This window comes from Gavia stellata, chromosome 6 (assembly GCF_030936135.1).
Source record: "Gavia stellata isolate bGavSte3 chromosome 6, bGavSte3.hap2, whole genome shotgun sequence".
NCBI classification, from domain to species: domain Eukaryota; kingdom Metazoa; phylum Chordata; class Aves; order Gaviiformes; family Gaviidae; genus Gavia; species Gavia stellata.
In genome coordinates this window covers 37,492,771-37,516,027 of record NC_082599.1, presented here as the reverse complement: position 1 = coordinate 37,516,027, position 23,257 = coordinate 37,492,771, and the positions used below count along the sequence as shown (strand labels likewise).

The window sequence follows — 23,257 nt, the reverse complement described above, 5'->3', positions numbered from 1 at the left end:
ATGATACCTATTAGAATGATTGCACAGCTCTCTATCTACATAGAAAGCAATACTTTTTCTATCTGTAAGGAGAGCAGGAAAGTGTTAATGTTTTAAATCCCTGACAAATCTCAGTGGAAAACATCTTTGCTTGTAGTGTTTGTTCACCACATGCTGCATGCTTCAGAAGGTGCTAAATCAGCAAAACTGCTGAATTTGAAATATCGGGAACATTCATCTGCCTCTGAATTCAGTTATGCTATGTGTAAAGATCCTGACTAGAATCTGATAGTGTAAGAGCTATGTGGAATTGCATATTAAACATACCTAACCTGTCATTAAAAACCTCTAATTACAGCCATCAGATGAGTCCCTGTGCTGCTACTTGTCATGCTATATCTATATATCATTTTAATGGGAGAAGATAGTATTTCTGATTATGTTGCTTAATGTACAATATATGAAAGTTATGGGCCTGAACCTGTTCCCATGGAGGTCAATGACAGTTTTGCCATTGTCTTCAATTAGAGCAGGATGTGGTTTTATGACACTAGAGTTTCATTTGCATTAATTAATTTACTTAGTAGGTAATGAAAAACTTGAAAAAACATCCCTCTGGCTCATGAGTTTGGCACTGTATTTAATACTTTCATTAGGAATAATTGCATTGATAAACTTTTAAGCAGAAATGGGTAAGATGGATCAGTGCATTAGGTAAAATCAAGCTTACCAGCAGTTGATTGGGAAGCCCTGAGATTGCCTTCCGTGCCTGAGCCTCGTTTTCTTTTATTTGTCAGTGACTAGGTCTAGGATGTTAAATCTTTAATGCTTAGCAGTTTAAGATGAAAGCACAACAGTTTCATACTTGATGGATTTATATGCTTTATACACCATGCAGACATTTGCTCAGCAGACACTACAGAACTGGCAGCTGGTTTTCAGGTCAGCAGCCTCACTGGGAATGGCAAGGATAGACGGGTGATGAGGATGAGGTGGTTCTTCACATCATGGTTGAAGCCAGGAGCTACTTATGTGGGAAGATCCATATAGATGTCACTGAACACAAACACAATCCTATGGAAGGAATCTTACATAGCGTGCTTTGATTTCTTAAATTAAATATAACATATCAGCCTCCTCCTAACTTTTTTAGCTTTTTAGCTGTTAACAGCATTGATTATGTTAGCATCAGGCTCATGCCTGGCAAATATAAGAAGCTGCAAAAACAGCAATGGAGGCAGTTCTGCCAAGCTAGCAGGGTTGCACTGTGTCAGCTGGTGGGGATGTAGATTAGTCCCAAAACGCACAGTCTGGGACTGAAGAATTATAAGGAATCTATACATAACACCTTTCACAGAAAGGACAGGAATCAAACGACCTTCTGGTGAGCCAGCGACAGCCGAAGGATTTTACAGTGGCTTGCTGGAGGAGCGGTATGACCCAGCAGTGGATGTACTTGTTTGGGATTTCTGTGATCTGGCTGATTTCCACATGCTGCCACATACTTCCCCTGTCAACCTGGCAAAGCCACTTCTCCTCTTGGGCGCTGCTTCTACAGCCTGGGGATAATAACTTCTCTTTACCTCATAAGGCTTCTGTTTTTGTTGGGTTGTAAGGTGCTTAGTTACCCAAGTGTCGGGAGCTATAAAGTACCAAGATCAATTGAAAACCTGTCAGTCAGAACTTCAAAACCCATCAGTCTCTGTATTCAGAGCTTTTTATTAAATTAAGAAGATAAAAAAGTGAGACAATATTGGCTTGGGGTCTGCTTGCCCCCTTTAGCATATTGCTATGATTGTCTTGGAATACTTTTAGCCAGGCACACTGTAGTTTATGGACATTATTGTAGAAATACTTGCTGAGAAAAGCTATTTTATTAATTGAGTAGTCTCACTGTAAACCATGTGATATCCCAGAAGACACTTTATAAATAAAGTGTATTTGCATCAGGAGTTTTTCAAGGTTCTCTATTTTACAAAATATATAATAATTCACAGCTTAAACTAAATCCATTGAGGTGAAGTTTATCAGTTGAGCACTTAATAAAATGGGATCAAATGCAATTTCTAGTGGAGACAACAAATGCTTCTTATTTGGCATGATATTTTACATATCTATGTATCACTTTAAAGAAGGTAATTGATGATGTTCCTCTTGTAGAGAAAATGAGTTTGTACGGCAAGAAATGAGCCTATACATCTGCTTCACTTGGACCAGTCCTTTCTATGTGAGCCTGAAGAAGATTTTCATCTATGTTTCCCAGAAACAATGTTGAATTCAGACAACAAGAATAGTTATTTAATTTGAAATTTTATGATGCTTTCCAGATTTGTTGCTGTTTGTGGCAATCACGTAAGAGTAGCAAAAAAATAATAATAAAAAAGCAAGGAATGCTGCAAGGAAAAGCACTGAGTCAAGCACATTACGACAAAAATTCATTCAAGCTGCTTTACAAAGAAAGATGGAGAGCTAATGCCTGTGCGTATGATGTAACATTTAGCTCTTCTTGTTAGACAGACTATAATTTGTCATATATTCATTTTTTTAGGCTGATGGAAGCACTCTTCAAAAGTGCACTTTGACTTTTTAAAAATAAAAATAACAGAGCAGCTGCTTTTAACTTTTTTAACTCTTAGCTTACCACTTCACTAACATTTACTGGAAGGCTCTCAGTGTGTCTCTTTGAGAAATGCCACTTGTTTAGGAAGTTCTTTGTTTTTATTTCAGTTAAAGATTGGCAATTCAGAGGCTGCGAGCCAGTACTCCATAGGTTATTGCAGAAATTTGATTTAGATTTTACCCTGATTTTGATTCAGTTCCACTTAAAACCAAAGCGACTGTTTTATTTCCCCTGTGAAGGGAAACGTAGCATTATACAGAAAAGTTTTGCAATTCTGGAAATCCCTTTTTTCCCTGCAAATTTATTGTTACTGCTCCTTCTACAATGTACAGATGAGGGAACTTTAAAAAGGGCATTGCCCTGCTGATGAGAAAACACATGATACTAGCAGACGGGCACACTTCAGCTGGCTGTGCCTCAGGCTTCCGCTAATTATTGTCAAATTTACCTCCAAGTCTCTAAAGTAACAATTTTTGCTTGATTACCCAAGGAAATTTGTCCACCTATTGATTTCTCCCTAAAATCTGATTGCTATATCTGGTAGATATAGTCTTCAGATACTACCTTCTTAAAAACTTGTTGAAAAGCAGCTGCTGGACGAAGGACAGACAGCCAGGCTAACGACACCACTGTGGAAAAGACTGCCACCCGGGCTCGGCGGGTACCTATTCTGTTTGGCTTGCAGGCTGGTCAACCAGCAGAAGTGTGCTGACAGGCCAAACAGCACAGCAAGCCCTCCAAATTGGCCACATAAAATCCTGCCCCTTTCTCACTGACAGAGTAAGAGGCATGGAAGGAAAAAAAAAGGCCACTGGCTCAGATGATGGTGAGTGTCTTGTGGCACAGGGGATTAAAGTGGTGTTATTGCAATAGGAAAATGATTTAGGATCTTCATATAGAAATGCATGGAAAGGTATTCTTTGTTAATTTCATTACCTGTGGTATAATTTGTTTAAAATATGACTCAATGCATTATATCATAGTTAATAAAAGGCTAAAAGAACTAGAAAGAACACTAAATTTAGATTAGAAGTTACCTAGATTTTCTTTTTATATCATCTACCTTTCAAAGAATGATGAAGTTTTGCTTTTATTTCTGGAGAATGCAACAGGATGTTTATGCATGTTTACTCACCTCAGAGTTATTAAGCCTCTTCATTGCTCCAAAATATTAATTAGATATCAAGGTTATATAGAAAAGTTTCGGTAAGATCTAATTATTAACTCCAGTCAAACAGAGCTTCACTCCCCACTTCCTTCCTAAAACCATGCTTAGCTGGAGAAGACCCATCAGGGCATCTCTATACATCTTGAAGAGGAGAAATGGGGAGAGGAAGAGTCTTCACTCCTTTAGTATTTAATTTTAAGATGTCTAAGAACAAAGGGCTAGATACAAACAGGAACAAACGGATTTAGTATGAGCTCTAGTCTTGCAACTCTCATTCAGCTGGTCGTCTCCACACTTCATTGAAACTATCTGCATGATGAGCAGCAGAGGTTGTCTTCTGTGATACTTGGGGAGTTATCTTTGGCTTGCTTTCATAGACTCTAGTGAGACAAAATGTCCACTGAAATCTCACACCTGTGCCAAAACTAACTTTCAGGATGTTCCATTTGAATCAATCCAGCTGGAAAATCACCTCAAAACAGGATCTTAGTCAAACTCTGAAGCCTTTATCAGATACAAGTTTTCTTAATAAAATTTTTCTTAAACAAGACACTGAACTTGAACTTGATGAGATAGATACAGAATATTTTTTTGTCTAATAAAAATTTTTTGTCTAATAAAATATTGGATAATGCACAATCCTATACAAACTAATGGATGCTCAGGTAAAAAGAAATGCTTATGCAAAAATGTTTCCTGCAACATGTAATGCTTAGAAAATATCATTCAAAGTTATATTTATTATCCTACAGTTTTGATAATGTAAACACCAATCTTTCGTTTCAGAGGTAATTCTTAGTTAGGTAATATTAGACATTGCTGGAATATAGTCAAGTGCAAAAATGAAGAATTACGCCCTTGTTGCTCCTTATTTGGAAAGGCGGAGACTTCAGCATCAAAATTAATAGTTCTGAAGGCTGAGGAGGTAGTGATGCTATGGTGCATAGCAAATGACCTAGGGAACCATTCTCAATCTTTTTCAGTTCAGCACCTCTCTGTGGTCCTATAGCTGGGAAAACATGGAGAGGGAAGGGAATGACTTGTGTTTCTTGACATGTGTTTTTAAACCTGTTGGGAATTGCTATCCTCAGGCTGTGGTCTCAAAATGATAGGCTTACAGAAAGTAACATTCAGAGCAAGACAGTACCAGCCTGGGAAGTACTCCATAAATGGCAGGTCACCTTCACAAAGAAAAGTACATCAGTTTTGTAACTCAGAACATGAAACAGTGACACCAAAGTCTCCAAACAGCATAGAAAAAAGGTTGCTGTAGAAATTTTTCATCATATAAACTAATAAAGAAGCAAGCACTCACTATTCAAAACTGTTACAGTCTCACTGAGTACATTTTAGTTCCATTTGTGATCATTAAAGCATCCCAGAACTTGAAGAGTGTGTTCAGCTCATGTTCGACAGGCTGAATTCAATGGGCTGAATTCTAAGTGCAAGACCGTTTCCACATCCTAACAAAGTACAGCCAATGCAACCCAACTGTGCAAACAATACTTGAATGCTTCAAAGATTTTGTTTCTGTATAAAATACCTGTAAAAGGAGAGCAAAATAGGAAGCTTTCATGGCGATGGATTCTGAACAGAAGAGGATACATGAAATTTTAATGAGTTGTTATGTGGAGTACTAGCTCTTCTTTATGCTTCAAAGTTAATCTGAAAACTTCTTCTCAAAACAACTTCTGTAATGTCCTGAATGTATCTCTGCCTGTGGGGAAATAATTTTAACTTGAGCAACAGTAGCAAATCCTAAGAAAACATTAATGATGTTTTGCCAGAGGACAAAGGGTTCAGAATATGTTTTTCCACTATTAGAGGCACTGCAGCTTTTCTTCAGTGCAGCGAACACAGTCAAAATGCATAAAGAGTTGTCATGTTTATAGCACTGTCATTCAATAACATAATTTTCTGATATTTTTAAACCCAGAAGTTTTTGCATTTCTTTGTAAAGAAGTGCTTCTGTAAAGAAAGTCTGTGCTCCTTCCGTTTAACAGCTATATGTGCATGCCAGAAATCTTTGCCAACTACTGTTTAATGTAATTAAATAACTAAAAAATATAAATATTCTGATTATTGACTAGCTATTTTGTTTTCAATCTGTCAAAAGAAGACAGACAGCCAACAGGATGAACAGATAAGGACACAGAGCAGCCTCAACAAGGCCGCTGCTGCCTGTATGAAATAGTGCAGGGAGCAGTGCAGGGAGCATGCACTCTAATCCAATTAATTTTCTATTAAAGGACATATAGATAACAAGCAGCAGCTGTGCACAGGTCCTGTTTCCTTCTTCTCCTAGAATCTAAGTTTTAAAAGCGTGGCTGCAGAAAAGTCGAACATTTCATGGAAAAATGCTGGATTTCCCAGAATGCTGGATATGTCAGATTTCTTCAGGGGGGCAAGGCAACGGTGATGCTGCTCCTGAATGTGAAACTTTATTTTTCCTACAGCTGCGTTACTGTAGGCTCTCTGCAGATTCAGGTATGCTATTCCTCCTGAACTCCCTGTTTTTGTAGCTCTCCCTACACAGAAGGACAATAAACTTCTGTGTGTTCCCTGTGGCGTTGCTACCCACACATCAAGAACCCCTGATCTATGGGCCTGATTAGGCGAAGCAGTGTGTCTGGTTTTGATGAGGCACAAGCTGTGGAATCCTCAGAAACCAGGCTGAAACAGCACTGAAGCCAGACTTGTTTCAGTGAAGGAGTCTGTTTTGAATTATGCTTCCTATTAGCGGTAGATTTAAAAATTAGGGAACTATGAGTAAATCTGGAACTTAACAAGGCTTAAAATAGGCCTGGGTCACAAATCTTGCTAACTGTGTGATGGGCTGGTCTTCAGTGCAACAACAAGGAGGTCTTTAAGAGAAAAAGTAAGTAGAAAAAACCAGAGTGACTAGGGTATGGGGGGGTGGGAAATAATAAAGGTAAGTTATTTCTTCTCGGTTTATGTTCTGAAACTCAGGGAAAGCTCACACAAATGGAAAACATATGGAATAAATTATCAGGAAAAGTGATCTCAAAACAAAGACTACAACAGAGTTCAGGTGACACCCTTGACTCATTTCTGGAACAGAAATGTATGGAGCCATAAAGTCAACACAAGAAAGTAGGATTACGATTAACCTGAAAAAGGGCAAGCAAATTAGAATACAAGCTGTTTTCCCATCCCTTATGGCAGCTTCCCAAGCCTGCACATCTGAAACGTGTAATTTAACATAAGCTCAAAGAGCCCTCCCTGCCAAACACAGAAAAATTAATCAAACATATTCTGGTACCAGAAGAGTAGGCATTTATACAAATAAAGAGGCAAGATCTATTTATACACATATGCACCCAGATGCGTGTGCATGTTTATTTTGAAATCGGATAACTAACATAAAAGTCATTATGCAACATTACACAGGTCAGTTAGTTAACCGCTTGAGTTTCAGTCAAGATGGCCATAAAATCAGGTAATAAAGCTGCAATGCTTTGCAAACCCAGATGTATTTGAAAGGAGTTGTTCCATGTAATTAAAAGAGATGTGAGAGGTCAGGAGAACAATATAATCTAACACCACGTCTACACTGCAGACTTCAGCTGGCACAGCTACATCAAGCAGACGTATGAAACTGTTTAATACCTGACTAATACAGCTGTACTGCCAGCTGTGCCACAAGTGTTAATATAATTACACTGGTATAAAGGTGAAATTTCATAAACATAACTTCTTTTCCTTGCTGTCTTTTCTACACTGGTATGATACACAGATGTGCTAACGTAACTGCAGCTCTAACACAAACATTTTCTGTAGTAATAACATAGGTATAGCCAAAACCACCAAGGTCACAGAAGCACATGCTAAGAGTTTACTTTGACTATTTCTACACTAAACATATTACATCACTGATGTGCTCCAAATACATACGACTAGGGATTTGCGGGAAAAATACATCAAAGCTGCCCCATAAGCAAAACTTCTACAAAGTCAGCCCTTCCAGCAGCCCAGCTGTGTTGCTTAGGGACAGCATCTCTTCCTACCTCTGCCCACACATCTGTGCTAACAGACGCCAATACCAATAGGGCTGTTCCCACTGCTTCACTTTCCATTTCTTATTTCACTGCATGCCGCGTGCGTGCATGTGATTTCCTCCTCTCAAGTTCTCTGGCTGGATTTTGCCAGCTGCAAGAGTTGGGACACGCGTGCATGCACAGCCGAGGCATGAGGTCTGGCTGCGGTCCCAAACCCTGACACTGGTAATGATGGTGGGTCTGCTATCCCAAACCCAGGCGCTGGTAATGACAGCAGGCCAAGAGAGAAGAGGGGGAACCGGCAGGCTCCTGCTGGATGCCGGGGCCGACATTCTCTCCCTTGTTCCCTCAGCAGCGCCATTCCGCCTGCCAACAGGCGACCTAAGGTCAGCGCCATGCTCCAAATGAGGGCTGGAAAGATATTTGGAAGAAATTGGATCCAAAATCTACCACTCTTCATAGCCACCGACCCCTCCGCGACACCGCCCGCCCCTGTGAGAGGAGACCGGGGCCGCCCGCCCTCGGCTTGGGAAGGGCCTGACGCTTGGGCGGGACAATCAATGGACCAATCAGAGAGTAACTTCCGGGCATTCTCATCCAATAGTCAACTTCTCATGGGCTTCGGGGCGAAGCGAGTAGATGACTGACGTTGAGCGCCATGTTCGATTCTGGCAAGAGAAACGGGCCTGCACCGTGCCCTCACGCAAAATGGCTGCTGGCAGCGGTCACGTAGGAGGCAGTCCCTCGTGGCGGGGGCGTTGCTGAGGGGGGAACTCCCAGCAGCGGGTATAAACATCGGGAGGGGGATGAAGCGCATGCGCGGCTCCGGAGCGCGGCGGGACGGCGTGAACTGTTATGAAGCCCCGCCCCATGAAGCGAAGCTCCGCCCCCGCGCCTCGCGGCCGTGCCTCTGCGGCCGGGGGGCGGGGCCTTCGCTTCCTCCCTGGCGGGGCCGGCGCCGGGGCTGGGGCCGGGGCGAGCTGTCGAGCCCCGCCCGCGGGGTGTTCCCGGCCTCCCGGCTGCCCCCCGCCGCCCTCAGCATGCAGGGCGCGCTCGCCATCCCCGAGGAGGTCTGCAGCCTCCTGGCAGGTAAGGCCAGCCGCCAGCAGGGAGGGAAAGAGGGAGGGCTTCCCCGGGGGCGGGCGGTGAGCAGGGCGGAGGGGAGGCCGAGGGGGGCGGGCCGGCGGGGGGTGTGACGGGCCGGGGCAGCCGGGGCTGGCGGGAGGGCCTGCCCCTTGTGCCGCAGCCCCGGCGGAGCGCTCCTCAGCGGCCGCTGGGCGCTCGCTTCCACTTCATGGGCGCGGGGGTTCCCTCTCCCCGCCAGTTCCTCCCCCCGGTTACTTCCTCCCCCTGTGCCGCTGCGGCGGCAGCCCTCTGGCGCGGCGCTGCCGTTCCCTTCCCCGCGGCGGCTGGGCGCACCCGAAATGGGGAAGGAGAGAGGTCTGGTTCCCGCTCCCGGCCGGGCCGTCGTGCTGCGGCTGAGCGCTGGCGGGCCCCCATCCGCCTCTGGGCAGGGGTGAGGCGTTTGGGACCTGTGGGGAGCCGCAGCAGGGGTGTGAGAGTCCTCTGCTGACACGCGTGTGTGGGAGGAGCCGGAGGCCGGGCAGGCCCCGGGGCCGTGTTCCTGCCGCCGAGCTGACCGCGGCGCCACCAGGTGAAAGTGTCTCCCCCTCAGGGCGTGTCAGTGGCCCGGCAGGTGCCGTCGGGAGTTCAGCCGCGCGGTTCTGGTGCCACCAGCGCCGTTCCCCCCAATTAACTGGAAAAATTAAAAAAACTTCCCCGCTAAACAGCTGAGGCTAATGTCATCGACGTGAACTACGATGTTACTGAACGGCTGGCAAATTGTCGTATCAGCCAAATACGTCTGTGACTGTCCGCACTCTTACGGTTACATTGGAGCATAGGAATGGGAAGACTTCTCACCAGGAAAGGTTTTCAGCAATAGTGTTAATCGGCACGTAAAAGTACCGGTGTTGTTTTTTATGTTCAAGACTTGTATTTCCTTTTTTTAAATTTATTTTTTGTTGTTCATTAAAATAAATCGCATATTTCTGGTTTGGGATTTCCTCTGTCTTTATGAAGAATTCATAAAAGGCTTTGCTATCCTGAAACAATTTCAGTTTCAGTGGGAGTACGCTTCTTTTCATAACTTCTGTTTCTGCCACAGGAACTTGGGTAGCTCTAAGTCATTCAAGTTACCCATGCTTTTCAAAATCTTCCCTCTGAAATCAAGTACTCAATTTCATGGCTGTGCACCTGCTAGACTCTAGTGTAGCTCATCACCTTTGAAGATGGTTCTTTTTTTAACACTTTGATTATAAGAGTTAGTGCTTGAAACATATTGCTCTTACCAGATCTTCTCATCTTTAAAGCACTTCTGCCAACTGTCTTAAGTGTTTTCCTAACTACTGTTTTTAAGTCCATTATTTGCAGATTATACCATCTGTAATAAAATCTGCATGAAAGGCCACCAGAAAAAAGGAAGGCTTCTGATGATTTCTTATCATGGCATAGTGTCTTAATAATTTAAAAAAAATTAAATATTAGCCTTAGAGAGCCTTTCCTTTCCAAACCTTGGTATTTTCTGGGGTATTACTGTATTCTGGAGCTTGTGATCACATGAAGTGTGTGTGTGTTTGTTTCAGAGCTATTTTCACTGGGTGAAGCTGATCTTGAAACTCTTCAATGTTTTAAGTGCTTTTAGGGATTTTTTTGAGGGGGAGGGTGTGATGCAGATGGGATTGTTCCAGATTGTGATTTTTTTTTTTTTTTTTTTTTTTTTTTTTTTTTTGGTCATGGTGCCTCATTTACACAACTTGTCCTTCTCCCCATCCTTATCCAGTCTGCTCTGGAAAGAGTGATACAAAAGTTTGTATTTTGAAGTGAAACTGAGAACATCTATTTTCCCTCAAGGGAGATGTGTATATATTCTTTCAGAGTCACTATGATCAATGGCCGAAGTTATGTACGGGTATCTAGTGTTTGTACAGTGTGTACAGCTTCAGCTTTTCTGGAAGAAAATGAGATGATTTCTTTAGTGCTGTCTATAGAACTGAAGTTAAGAAGGGAATGGAATGATGTACTAATGGTCTTTAAATCTTTCATTATTTCATTATTATGGTAGCATAAATGCTATGTAATACATCTCCACAATTGTAACAATAATATTTTCAACTTCATTTGCATTCACACGCAATTTTGTTTTGGGACTCAATGCAAAATGAGCTTAACACCTGTTAGTTTTATGACAGTGTAATTATGGAGTAAGCAGAAATCCACCAGGGTGGAGATGGGGTAATGAGGAACAACTAATAGTTTGTAACTTTTAATTCTTACTTGCAGAATTATCAAAGGGAAACAAATGTAAGGATAATTATGGTTATACAATGTAAAAATTCAATAACCTGCTTCCGTTTTAAAAAAATATGGCATTACTTTCTACAGTTTGTGTATATTAACCTCTCCTTTTTTTTTTCTTTTTTTTTTTTTCCCCTCCTTAGGTTACCAGCCAAGTGCGTGAAAGTTAGAAACTAGAGTAATTAAGATTGTATGAGCAGTTCTTTCTCTGATATGTTTAAGTTCTGGTAATCTTGAAGCAGGAGACCACATAATTACTTTTGCTCAAACTATTCATGTAGTGAAGATGTGTGGTAATGGAAGAAGGAAGGGAGCTCTGTAATATCTTTACTATTCATTAAGCAACTATTACACAATACAAAGACTGCAGTGAGTAGATAGTTATTAATTTCTGTATGTTCTTCTTCACGGATGCTTCTTAATGTATTGTTTTAATGGCTCACAAGTATTGATTCAGCACCTCTTTGGGATGAGGGAATATTGTTTTCCCATCGGTAAAATTAGTGTAATAAACAAGATGTGATCTGGGGTCGCAAAAAATAATCAATGGTGGAACAGAATTAGAATTCAAATTTACCTGCCTCCATGCTGTGCTGGTTTCACCAGGAAATAATGTGAGTTGGATGTCTATATTCAGTGGCCATTACGAGTGCCAGGCACTTCATATCAGGTTCTGTTGAGAACATGCAGTTAATGTCTAGCTACAAGCACCTATTTTTTAGCCTGATATTCACATAGCAGTGAGGCAGTGACAGATACAAAATCTCATAAATATTGTGCTCTTCCTCTTCTCCTTGGTCTTTTTGCCTACTATTTTCTACTTCTGCAACAAGTGGAGGAGTGATCATACGGATTTCCTTATCCCTGCTTAGCTTTGATTGATTGTTGGAGTACCGTCCACCCACTATGCTGAACAAGTAGGGGTCCTACTGGAAAACATACTAAGTGCTCCTGTAGTTAAACATGATGATAATGGGAATAAACACAGCAGGGGATGAATTCAAGTTGCACAGGAAACTTTCTGACTTGTGAGTGCTTTACTTTGAACCTAAACAATATTATATCTTTAACGCAAAAACAAATTCTGTCACACATGCTGGCAGGGTCATTATAGTTGGATGTCAGTGGCGCTGAAATGTTCCAGGCAGAAGCACAGCTTCAGCTCAGGGCTAACTGCATTAGCTGGAAACAGGAGGAAGCTGTTTCTGTAAAGTTGAAGGGGAAAGGTCAGTGTGGCAGTGGGCTTATTGCAGAGGGTTGTTGGGATTTCACAATCCCATGCTCTCTTCTTTGACTTGTTCAAGAAACACTGGAGACAGTAACAGGGTCCTCTGGTCATGAGTTGAACTTCTGGTGGGAGGAGAAAGTAATTTTGTTACTCTCTTATCTCCCTCTTCACACCTGGGAGGTGTGTGGTAGTGTATGTAACTTCTTCGTTCCCTACCTGTGTCTCTTCATCTTCCAGATGGTGCTTGAGATTTTGGAATTTAGTGAAGGAAGCCCAGCCCCATTGTGTCTTTTCTTCTTTTGAGAAGGTATCCTCTGTCATGTTTATATGTTCAGGACCTTTTTGTAGGTGTTTGCCAAAGTGGGATGTTGGGGGTTTTTTTTCCTTGCTGTCAAATTATTATTGGTTATGTAGATTGTTGGAGGCCTGCTCATTTTTATTTTTCCTTACTCTTTGATGCACACTTTAAGTTTTGGCTTGTCCATAGCTGAGAAGGATTTCAGAGTCTGCTTCGTCCCCAGAGGCATATTATTTCTCCTGTAATGTAAATCAGACTGGTTGCTTCAGTCATTTTGATTGGAGGGAAAAAAAAATAATCTTGAGTTTTTTCAGTAATGGAGATTTAGTTGGAGCAGTTAAGAATTCTTTGGTTTTTTGATGGTGTCATGATCATTAGATGTATGTATCATTTATATATTTTCCCTCTTATCGTCGTGACATCTGTACCTACAGTAAGGGTCCAGTTTTCCTGGTAATTCAGTTTTCCTTTCACACTTTGCAGTATTTTCAGTTTGAATCTTCTGTATTCATATTTTAAAAGTTACAGAGAATTTTGCTATGAAAATGAAATAAAACTCTTTCTCCAGTTCATATGGAATCTTATATCCAGTTCCAATATCTATTTTCCTTGTTCTACTAAACAAAAACCCAAAACTAAACGGAAACTAATGTTATTGCCCTGGAGACTGTTTCCACCCAGATATTATTCAGTTTGTTTAAATGCTTGGTTATATTGCCCAAATTGCCTTTTTTCAATGTGATTCCTCTAATTTTTGCTTCAAATTAATATTGTTTGCCCACTTGTTTAGTTGCATCCTGGCAACAGTATGCAGAAGAGGGTAAGGCAAGAAAACTACAAGACAGTGGATCCAGTGTATGTGTTTATTTTTTGTGCCCTTTTATTTTTGGGCACTACAGTAGTTATATTTACCCCTGATGCCCAGATAACAACTGTCCTTTTTTGACCTCCTTGTCAGTTGTTGCTGGACTTGCTCCTTACATTCCTGTCATAGGAAAAGCCACCTAGGTACAGTGTAGCTCTTCTTCATTGTCTGTTTCAATTTTAAAAGGATATTGTTGTTTAAAACTTTACTCTTTAAGGATCATTTTGATGTTTCCAAGGCTTTAATGAATGCTGGTTCTTGCTGAAGAATCCATCTTTACAAGATAAACCAGGGTGATTACTGTAGACATCTTCTAAGTAGAAATGTATTTACAGCTTTGGTAATATATATGTATTTCAATAGTAATGGAATAAGAATAGAAACAGTGAGGTGAAAAAATGCACAGAGGCATTCCTGGTAAGAAAGAACCTCCAGTGATTTGAAACATAGTTCAATTGTCTCTGCCATAAATTTGAGAATAAGTGTCATATATGGGTGATAAAAATGGCATAGGCTATTTTTTATATACTCATCATTCACTTAGTTTGTCTTTTTCAATTAACGTGGAGTCTATCTTTCTCATCTGACTGGGTTTACGTTTCTTTCATAATCGTATGTCAACAAACCACAATAGATGCAGCATAATGTGGCATACAGTGTAAATCTTTAGGTTAATCCTTAACATTTCTTTATTATAGTTCATTTGGAATCACTTTGTAACTTGATCATGATTTGTACTGGTGTGTTTTTTTTCATGATATGCTTAATATGTTACAGCTTGATCTTTTCTCACCTCTTTAATGTAGAGAGAGGATGCTGAACTACACAGCCAATGGGGTTAGATATATCTTGAGATTAGATATCCTTGATTATAATCTTTTTTTCTTTAACTTTTTAAAAGAGTTGTCTTATCTATTTACTTCATTTGAGGAGTCTTAGTAGTTTGGTTGTACTTCTGCTTTCTAAATCACCAATGAAACTGTTGAGCGTCAACGTTTGTCATGATACTCACTTTGTATGTGGCAACATGGCAAGATACCCTTGCTTTTGGGGATTTAAGGTACAGCAGTTCCTAAAGGCTTTCCTTTCCAGGACTTTGCACTAAAAGGAATGCTCTCCTACGTGTTAGGCTGAATCAATTTTTAGACATCTTAGAGTGTCAGTCACTTTTATTTTACATCATGTGTTCTGTTTCTGTATAAGTATATATATATATTTTTAAAAGAGAGTTTAGCAAACTCTGGAGAGAGACTTTTAAATATAGTTGGGAAGGAAGGGGGAGAGCAGAAGTATTTGTTGATTCAAGAGGACAGGCAGTCACAGATACTGCTTGATAATTTGTATTCATACCTGTTCCCTATTAATGAATTGCATGAAAACTTTGAAATCAAGTTAATTAATTGCTTTCTAATGCCAGCCCATGTAAAGCTGAAAGATACACGGCAGTTTGTTTAATGTTGGTCACCTTTGGACAGTGTGTGTGCACAAATGTGCCTAGCTTGCAGCTACCTTACAAAATTCTCTGGCTGGCAGCTGGCTTCTGGCTCTCTTAGTCCTTGAAGCAGAGGAGAGAGATGGGAAAAGTCTGGTGGCTGGAGGAAATGTTCTGCTGACCTGCCACTCCCTTCTTGTGTGACTGGCAGTGCATCCGCCAGGTGACCCCATGCAAGTGTCCCTTGTCATATGATGGATGCGTGTACAGCCCTGAAACAGGAGCCTGCATTCTCCTTGGGTCACGGACAGGGAGCTGCGTGCGCACCCTGCCATGTGAGTGGAAACACACCTATGTCATCACCAGTTTCTAATTGTTCTCTGTTGTTTGAATGGCATGAACTCATCAGGTGATGAAGACGTGACTAACTTTTTGATAATGTGATAGACAGCATTTTGTTTATCAACTGGAGGAGCGGAGAAAGGAAGACACAGGGCACAGTTTGAGTGCCTCTATGAGAGTCTGTTTGGCCCACCCTGACACAAAAATGAGGTAGTTCTGTCCTAAGTATGTTTATTACAATCACAGTATTAAGCCCTGTAAACAACAAAAGTGCTATGATTTGTTATGATTAGCACTCTTTAACGCAGCACTTGCTTTGGGCTAAAAATTTACAACATTCTTGAAAAAGCCCATCTGTGTAGTTTCAGCCTTCATTAAAGAAAATAGCCCCAAAGAATTAAAACGATGAAAAACCTGCCATGTTGTCTGTTTATAGTCATGGAAGTAATGAGAACCACAAAATGTTTTAACAATGAAAAGCAAATTAAATGATAACTTTTTTCCTTGTAAAAGGAATGTAGATGAAAATGAAATTAAAATGGCTTTTCAGCTTTTGACTGTTGTATGAAACAGCAATTAAGCTTTGAACTGTATGAGCCGGTGGACAGAGCTAGACTAGCATGCCTTCCCTTTTCTGTCAGTTTGTAACCTCTATTGACAGAGCAATTTGTGAGTGGATCGTATCAATCATATCTTTCAGTTCAGCAGCTATTGTTCATTTCTGGAGGCAAATAATTTCTCTGAGGTATGGTTCAGACAAAGTTAAAATCATGACCTTCAAGAAACAGAGCAACAAATACGGATATTCAAACTATCAAACTATCAGACAGTAATGCGCAAGCTTAAAAAAAGTTAAGACGTGTTGAATATGTTTCCAGAGTTTATTTCTCTTTGAAATTTTAGTGTTTTCAATGGAAACAGCTGAGTCTCTGCAATGTGTGATAGCTGCTAAATAGCTGCTTAGTTTGTTAGAAACAATTTATGGAAATAGATAATTTGTTTTGTTTGTTGTGTGGTAACTGATTAGTAAAAGTGCTTTTAAGTCAGAAATCTGTTCCAAGAGGTTTTCTTTTTGGAGTTTATCTTTTATTACTTTTTAAATTCCTCAATGGACCAACTGCTACTGAAGCATGAAAGAAACATGCCTACACTCAAGTGGTTTTGACTAGTAGTTTACACTCTCCTTTTCTGTACCGCATTAAACTAGCAGAGGAGAGAGCAAGTTTTGGATGATCCTGGAGAAGGAAGAGTAAGTAAGTGACTAGAATAGCGGTGAGAAATGGGTAAATTTTGCTGCTTATGTGTGAAGTTCCCTGTATGAGACTTGCATCTGTCGTACTGAAGTCCTGAGTTCTGTTCTTGTTCCACTTTGTGGAATGTCATAGAAATTGCATGAATGTTCCTTTATGTTAAGCCAGTGATGAAGCTTTCTCTAACAGCAAGGATTGCTCCTTCCATACTCTTCCACAGTGTGGAAGTACAGGTAGTGAAGACGTGATCGTAACTTAAATAACTTTCTTGCTTCTTGTCCAGAGGAGCTTAGGATAAGTTATTGATCTCATGTATGTCTGGCACATCCTGGATGGATTTACAACAAGATATATAACATTCTGTGCAATTGTGAGTAGACAAGAAAATCTACGATATAGTTATGTGTAATTTTTAAGTATGTTGCTTCTTTAGTATCCTGTTGAAGATCATGTGTACCTCAGGTCTGGTTTTGTGATGAATCAAGCTATATGCTTTCTCTGGACATATGGAAGTAATAGTATTCCATGATGAGTACAGTGCATTCTGTTTGTGGATACCTAAGCTCAGAGAACTTGTTTTACAGTCTCACGGGAGAGGGAAGCCATGCCTGGCATGTCTTCTCTGTAACTGCTGCTGCTGTTTAGAAACGCAAACTTATCAGATCTTCTGCATGCTTGCTCTCTTTCTGTCTCTCTCCTTCCCGCCTTTCCTCCAACTCATTATCTACTTACGCTGAGAATAAATGGAGCATCTACTTCTACCCTGTCCCTCCATGGTTGAAAATTCTGCATTATTTCTGCTTTTGAAGTCCAAGCTTTTCCAGAAAAGAACAGATTCTGTCAGCAATGTAGTTCATCCTCAAATTTTTGTATCTACAGTGTATTTTAAGCCAGAAGTAGTAATTCTTGATTATGATAACTTTGTTTCTCTTCCTCACATACTCGTTAGTTGTGTTATCTCAACATTTGTATTTGAAAAAAGCTTTGACAGCCAGTCAAAACCTGAGACATCAAAGTTGTCAGCTGGATTTTGAGCTTTTCCAAGAAGTAAAGAAGCCCACTGAGTTTAAATTAAGACTTTTGAAACAAAGTTCTGTGATTAATTAGAGTCCAAAGATTACTGTGCAAGCATCGCTCCTTGTTTATAAACGTGACTAATTCCTTTAAGCTTTTGCATATTGTTGCCCAGGTAGGACTTTGAAGCTGCTATCTAATTTTTGAAATAAATATGTAAAAAGTATGAAGGAACAAATACTTAATCAGCCTGTCCCTCCTGGAGTGAAGGGTTGGTCTGTACTGGAAGATCCTGTTGAGTCTCACTGAGAGAAAAACCATTGATGGTTTTGTTTTTTGTCCTCACTAGTAAAAGTTATCAGGTTTTTTGACCTAAGTTTTGTGGTTTGCCTATGTCTTTGGATTGTGTGGGTCCTCATTTGCCTGCCTGATCGGAAGTTACAATCACTGGAATTTATGAAGGTGTATAAATTTTCTGTGAGTTAGGACAAAAAGTTTGCAGGGATGCTTGGTGTACACTAGAGAGGCGGTTGGGGGTGTGTCTGGAGGATTCATTAATACCCATGTTAAGTGCCTTTCCTTCTGTCCCTTTATAGAAGGAATGCCATAGAACTGAGTGTGGGTCGTCCTCCCCCCCCCCTTCAGGACTGCTTTGGAAAATGTAATGGGGAAGCTTCGCTTCTCTTATGGGGAGGGGGAACAATATCAATCTTCAGAACTCTAAAATACTTTAAAAAATGAAGATTTTTGCCACATTATGTAAAGACAGCAATCTAAACATCTAAATAATAATCCAGTAAATTATTTATAAAGAATGACACCTTTGTAATAGCTATGCTAGTGTTCTCAAAGAGTAACTTTTGACTTAATTTGTTTTCTTGCAGCATGTGATATAAACTGGGATATGTTTCTGTTGAACTTCTGTTTTATAAAGAAAAAAGCAGGCAATTAAGGTTTTCAGTTAGGAAATCGGCAGTAAAAATTCATTTGATGTTTTAAAATGTAAGCTTTTGCATGCAAACGTTTGAGTACTCAATTGGCTGTTTTGTATTTCTTTATGAAAATGGAATGTCTCATCTGATTTGAAAAGTTACAGGATTAAAATAGTACTATCTGTATCTATTTGCATCCACACAGATTGAGCTAAAGTGTGTGTGTGGGGGGGGGGGGCGGGGGGCAGGCACCATGTGGGGGTGTGTGACTTATGTATGCTTTCCCTTATTCACTGAACAGTTATTATCCATACAGCTGAGAAATTTAAGCTAACAAGCAGGACTTTTTGGTTGTACTTCTACTTTACAGTTTTCAGGATAATCATATGTTAATTGGTAACTACAAGAAACTTTTACAGTTAGTTTTGGCAATTATTTTTGTTAACCAAGAAAACATACTGCTGGAGGAGTTACGCTCCCCCAAATCCTCAGCCACTGCATTGGTTTTATCCTAAGGAATGGATATTTACTATATTATGAAGAACCATGGTAAATTTATGGAATACTTTGATTCTACATGACTGTATAAATGTATCTTCTGTATAAGAATTAAAAAATACAGTGGAGGTTAGAGCCTTAGTTTGTGATTTTACAAGTGCAGATATGCTTAACTTCAAGTACACACTTGGGCTTGACTCCTTCGATATGCTTATTGTGCCTACCTAATTGTTTGCAGAATTAAGACTTCTGATACGAACATTTAGTCAAGTAGGGAGTTCAGAGGCAATGTGAAAACATTTGAAAATGCCATAACCAGTAAGTGACCTATATTAGTAGCTGGGTAGGCGTTATTGCTGAAATAATGAATTACTCAACCATTTTTGTAACTTGAACTTCTGAAATAACATGGCAGTAATACATGCATAAAGGCTCTTTCCATGTTTTAGCTTTATCCCTTACTTTAGGTGATGGAAAGTAATTGTTATAGTACTGCAATTTATTAGGACTTATGTGGCATAATTAAGTGAGCAAGAATCAAATGTCACCATAGGATTTGCTGTGCTAAGCATAAGTAGATCAGAGAACAAATGTATCCCATTTAGAATCTGAAATGCCTGTTAACTACACTGTGTGTAGGCCTGAAAATAATTGCTTAGTTTTTTCACAGTGGTATCGGGACAAACTCATTACAGCAGCATTTATCTGTTTTTGAGGTGTATTTTTTTTTCTTCTTTATTTAGATGTTGACACATTTATTTCCCAAACGCTAAAAGGAGAAAATCTATCCAAGAAAGCAAAAGAAAAAAGGGAAGTTCTTCTTAAGAAGATAAAAGATGTTAAGGCAAGGTAAGTGAGCTTCATGACTTTAACATGTTATAAAGTCACTTACTGATAACTTAAGTTTTTACAATCTTTTAATAACCTTTAACAATATTAACAATTAAAAATGTCTAGGTCCTGGTTTTGTCAAATAATCTGCATGGGTTCAACTCTTTATATCTTTCTTGAAGCTGCTACAATTTGGTAAGAAATGGGAACATAAGGATTTGTCCCATTTAAATTGCTGTAATATTCTGATCTCTGATTGCAAGCTGGTTGGGTAGAGCTTGCCTTCACCTCCGCTTTGGTAAGATTCATTAAAATACGAGAAATATAATGCACAGAGAATATGAATGAGCTTCCTGTTGTCATACTCAGCTGGTGTAAAACAGCATAATTCAATGTTGACTTTGCTTTACTGTATATTCTGTTGTTTAGCTCTGTCTGTAATAGAAAATTGAAACTGGAAACTATTTATAGATCATCAGTTTGTTTCAGTAGTGTTAAAATAGTGAAGTACTATGACAGGCCAAGCAGAGGGCTGTGGGTATGTTGGTTTTTTTTAATACCAGGTATGATTTGAGACTCTGTTCTATTATGTTTTAATTTCAGTCAAACAATTTGGCTAAAGAGATTTGCCTGTAGTTTTATTTGTGCTACACAGTTTTCTTTGCAAAATCTCATTTCTTACAACTCTAATCAACTATGATATAATCTAGTACTTGTTGTTCTTTTCCCATTGTTGTTTCCGAAGTGTTTCTCTACTGATCACTCCTGTTGGATGTCTCCTAACCTTTGCTTTGATGACATGCTCCTGCCTCTGTGGCAACTTGTTTACAATTTCAAAGACGGCACAGTCATATGACAAAGGTATCATTCTTTGTATCACGCTAACTGCGGGAAGGCATGAGATGTGTCCCAAAATCTTGTAATTGAAGATTTGTATGCCTTTGATTCAGGCTGTAAATGCTTAGGGAACTACTACTCCTGTTTTGTGGTGTGGGTGTTCGGTGTTGTGGTTTTTTTTTTTTTTTTTAAGGAACCAGGATTTTCTTTGTTTTTGTGCTTCCCCTTCTGGGTTATTGAGCTAACTGGGACTGTACAGATGACTTGCAGATACAGCACTACTGACTTTTTTCTTCAGTCTTATGACTCAACTATGTTTTTTTGGATGATGAAATATCAAAGGAGGGAATCTGCACTTATGAGCACAGTTGACACTGAATCCTTTGCTATTCACTTACATGATCCCATGATTTCAAGTCTTATTTTAATTTTTAATTCCTTCCTTGTTTCCTGTAATATTATTCACTGTTAACAGTGTTTTGCTTTTCACGCAGGCTACAAAATATATGCACATTGTAGTCATTTTTGATTTTCACATCTCACATATTGGGCTGTGCCTAACTATTACCGCTACTTGCTGCGCAGGATTTCTTAGATCTGGCCTTTTATCTCTGCTTGCATTTCTCAGTTTCTTATCCCTAGACCCTCCCTCCCTTTCTATCCTGCTCCTTACTTGTAAGCATCTCCTTACTGACTAGCCTGTTACACACACTACTGCTTATTGTCTGTAAAGATGGTCTTGGCAGCTGCATTTTATTTGCCAGTTAGTTCTGGTGAAATACTCTTCTTTTCACGTAAACTGTAGTCCATGCATGCTGCTTGAGATGCCATTTTAGGTAACTCTGTCCCAATTATTTATCTTTACACATCAAACTGTATCCTATGATTATTTTTGTTTCTGAAATATCAGGATTTAGCTCTGAAGACCCAATATTTTTTCCCCTCTGGGAAGACAGAATTTTTTTTTTTAGGCATTAAATAAGTTGAAATCTTCTTTGAAAATGATCTTTTTATTTAGGCATGCATTAACTTTTTAGTTTCTGGTTAATTATTGATACTTTTTCATTTGGATTTCATAGATTACTGTAACTGAAACCACTATTTGTAGATTTTTTTTTTTCCCCGCTGACCTACCATGTTATTTTTAAAGAATGCTTAGTGGCTGTTACTTGTGCACAAAAATTCTTGAATATATTATCATTTAGAAGGTTTACTGAAATTAAAGGTGCTTTTTGTATGTTTATACCTTAAGATATCTGAGTAGATGTATATTCCTAGAAAAGGCTGCTCTATCTGAGTGTGGTTTTGTTCAAGTCTTCTTTGAAGGGACTGGGGATTCTCTCAACTGCAAAGGCAAAAGAAAAACTGAGTAAGTACTTTAGCCAAAACTACAGTCTTAAAAATTACAAAGGAAGACTGGCAGCGCCAAGTTTCAACTACAAACTTGCTGGAAACTAGTGATTGTTCTACGCTGTGTTCTAGTACCGTGCAAGTGTGCATTGCCTGATGTTGTTTCTTCTTCTTTCTGCAGTTATCCTCAAGAATTCCGGGATAAAGGTAAATCTCACGCATTTTTGTCCCCCACCCCGGTGTGCTTTTGCCCGCTGACGGGCGCTCGGCGGACCCGCCGGCGGTGGCGGTGCGGGGCCGTGCCCGCGCTGCCTCTGGAGGCCGAGGGGGCTGCTCCCCCTGCTGAGGAAAGCGGGAAAAAGCCTCCCAGTTGCGAAGTTCTCGCTGAAGCGTCGCTCAAAGCTAGGTCTCTTTTCCTTCGTTAAACACGTCTGAGAACGCTTACTGATGAGCAGATGAGTTTAGAAATATGGTTCAGAATTTTATATAAATAGAGCTTGTTCTGTCTGGCTTAATTAGCAATAGCTTAGCATTGCGAAAGACCATGTGATGCAGGTTTCTTTTTTTTTTTTTTTTCAGAGGCAGTGTATGCAAAAAAGCCTGCTTAGGAGATAAAATGTTAATAGGGATAACTTATTTCAGCCTTTTTTCTTAACATTGCAAAAGTCTTCAACTCCATAGCGATGTTGCTTTAACCTTTTAATAGGATCATCCAGTGGCAATATGATATTGGCTTTCGATCTGCACTGAATGAATGTTTTCATAGTGCAGTGGGAGCTCAGACCTTTAGCTGGAGAGGAGACGATTTAGTATGTGAGTAATGAAGGCTGAAGTGTGGGTTATCTATTGTCTTCTAGTGGAGTTAAAACAAAGCTGCAGAGTTCAGTTTAGAAAAGACTGAGAAGTTAGTTGCTACAGTGTTCTGTTCTGTAACTAAACCTGGAAGGGCTCTTATTTCCATGATGCTAATTCTTGAGGTCATGACCTATAGCCTGTGGATGCTGGTATGAGGGTCACAGTGTGAGGTCAAAAAAGCCTAGGCAAAGCTTCACTTTTTGCAGTGGTTGAAGAACTGTCTGTTTCTGGACAAGGAGGTTCAAATGTGTAGGCTACAGTGTGACTCCTGATAAAAGTAAAAGTATGTAAGTCGTATTAGGCAAGTAACGTTATAACAAGGCACAACAAGTTAGTACATTTCTTATCCCTGATTAAATCAAGTTGTATAGACATAACAGTT

The 23,257-nt window shown here is 39.9% G+C and overlaps 1 protein-coding gene across 1 annotated transcript in view; it reads left to right on the top strand.

Annotated features, from left to right (window-relative positions):
* The first annotated feature begins 8,826 nt into the window (after positions 1 to 8,826).
* The window catches only part of SKAP2 (src kinase associated phosphoprotein 2), a 121,095-nt gene continuing 106,664 nt past the window's right edge, over positions 8,827 to 23,257 (top strand). The window contains exons 1-3 of the mRNA XM_059818837.1: positions 8,827 to 8,875; positions 19,746 to 19,851; positions 22,202 to 22,227. Of these exons, the coding sequence (XP_059674820.1) occupies positions 8,827 to 8,875; positions 19,746 to 19,851; positions 22,202 to 22,227 (181 nt within the window). The remainder of the gene's footprint in view (positions 8,876 to 19,745; positions 19,852 to 22,201; positions 22,228 to 23,257) is intronic.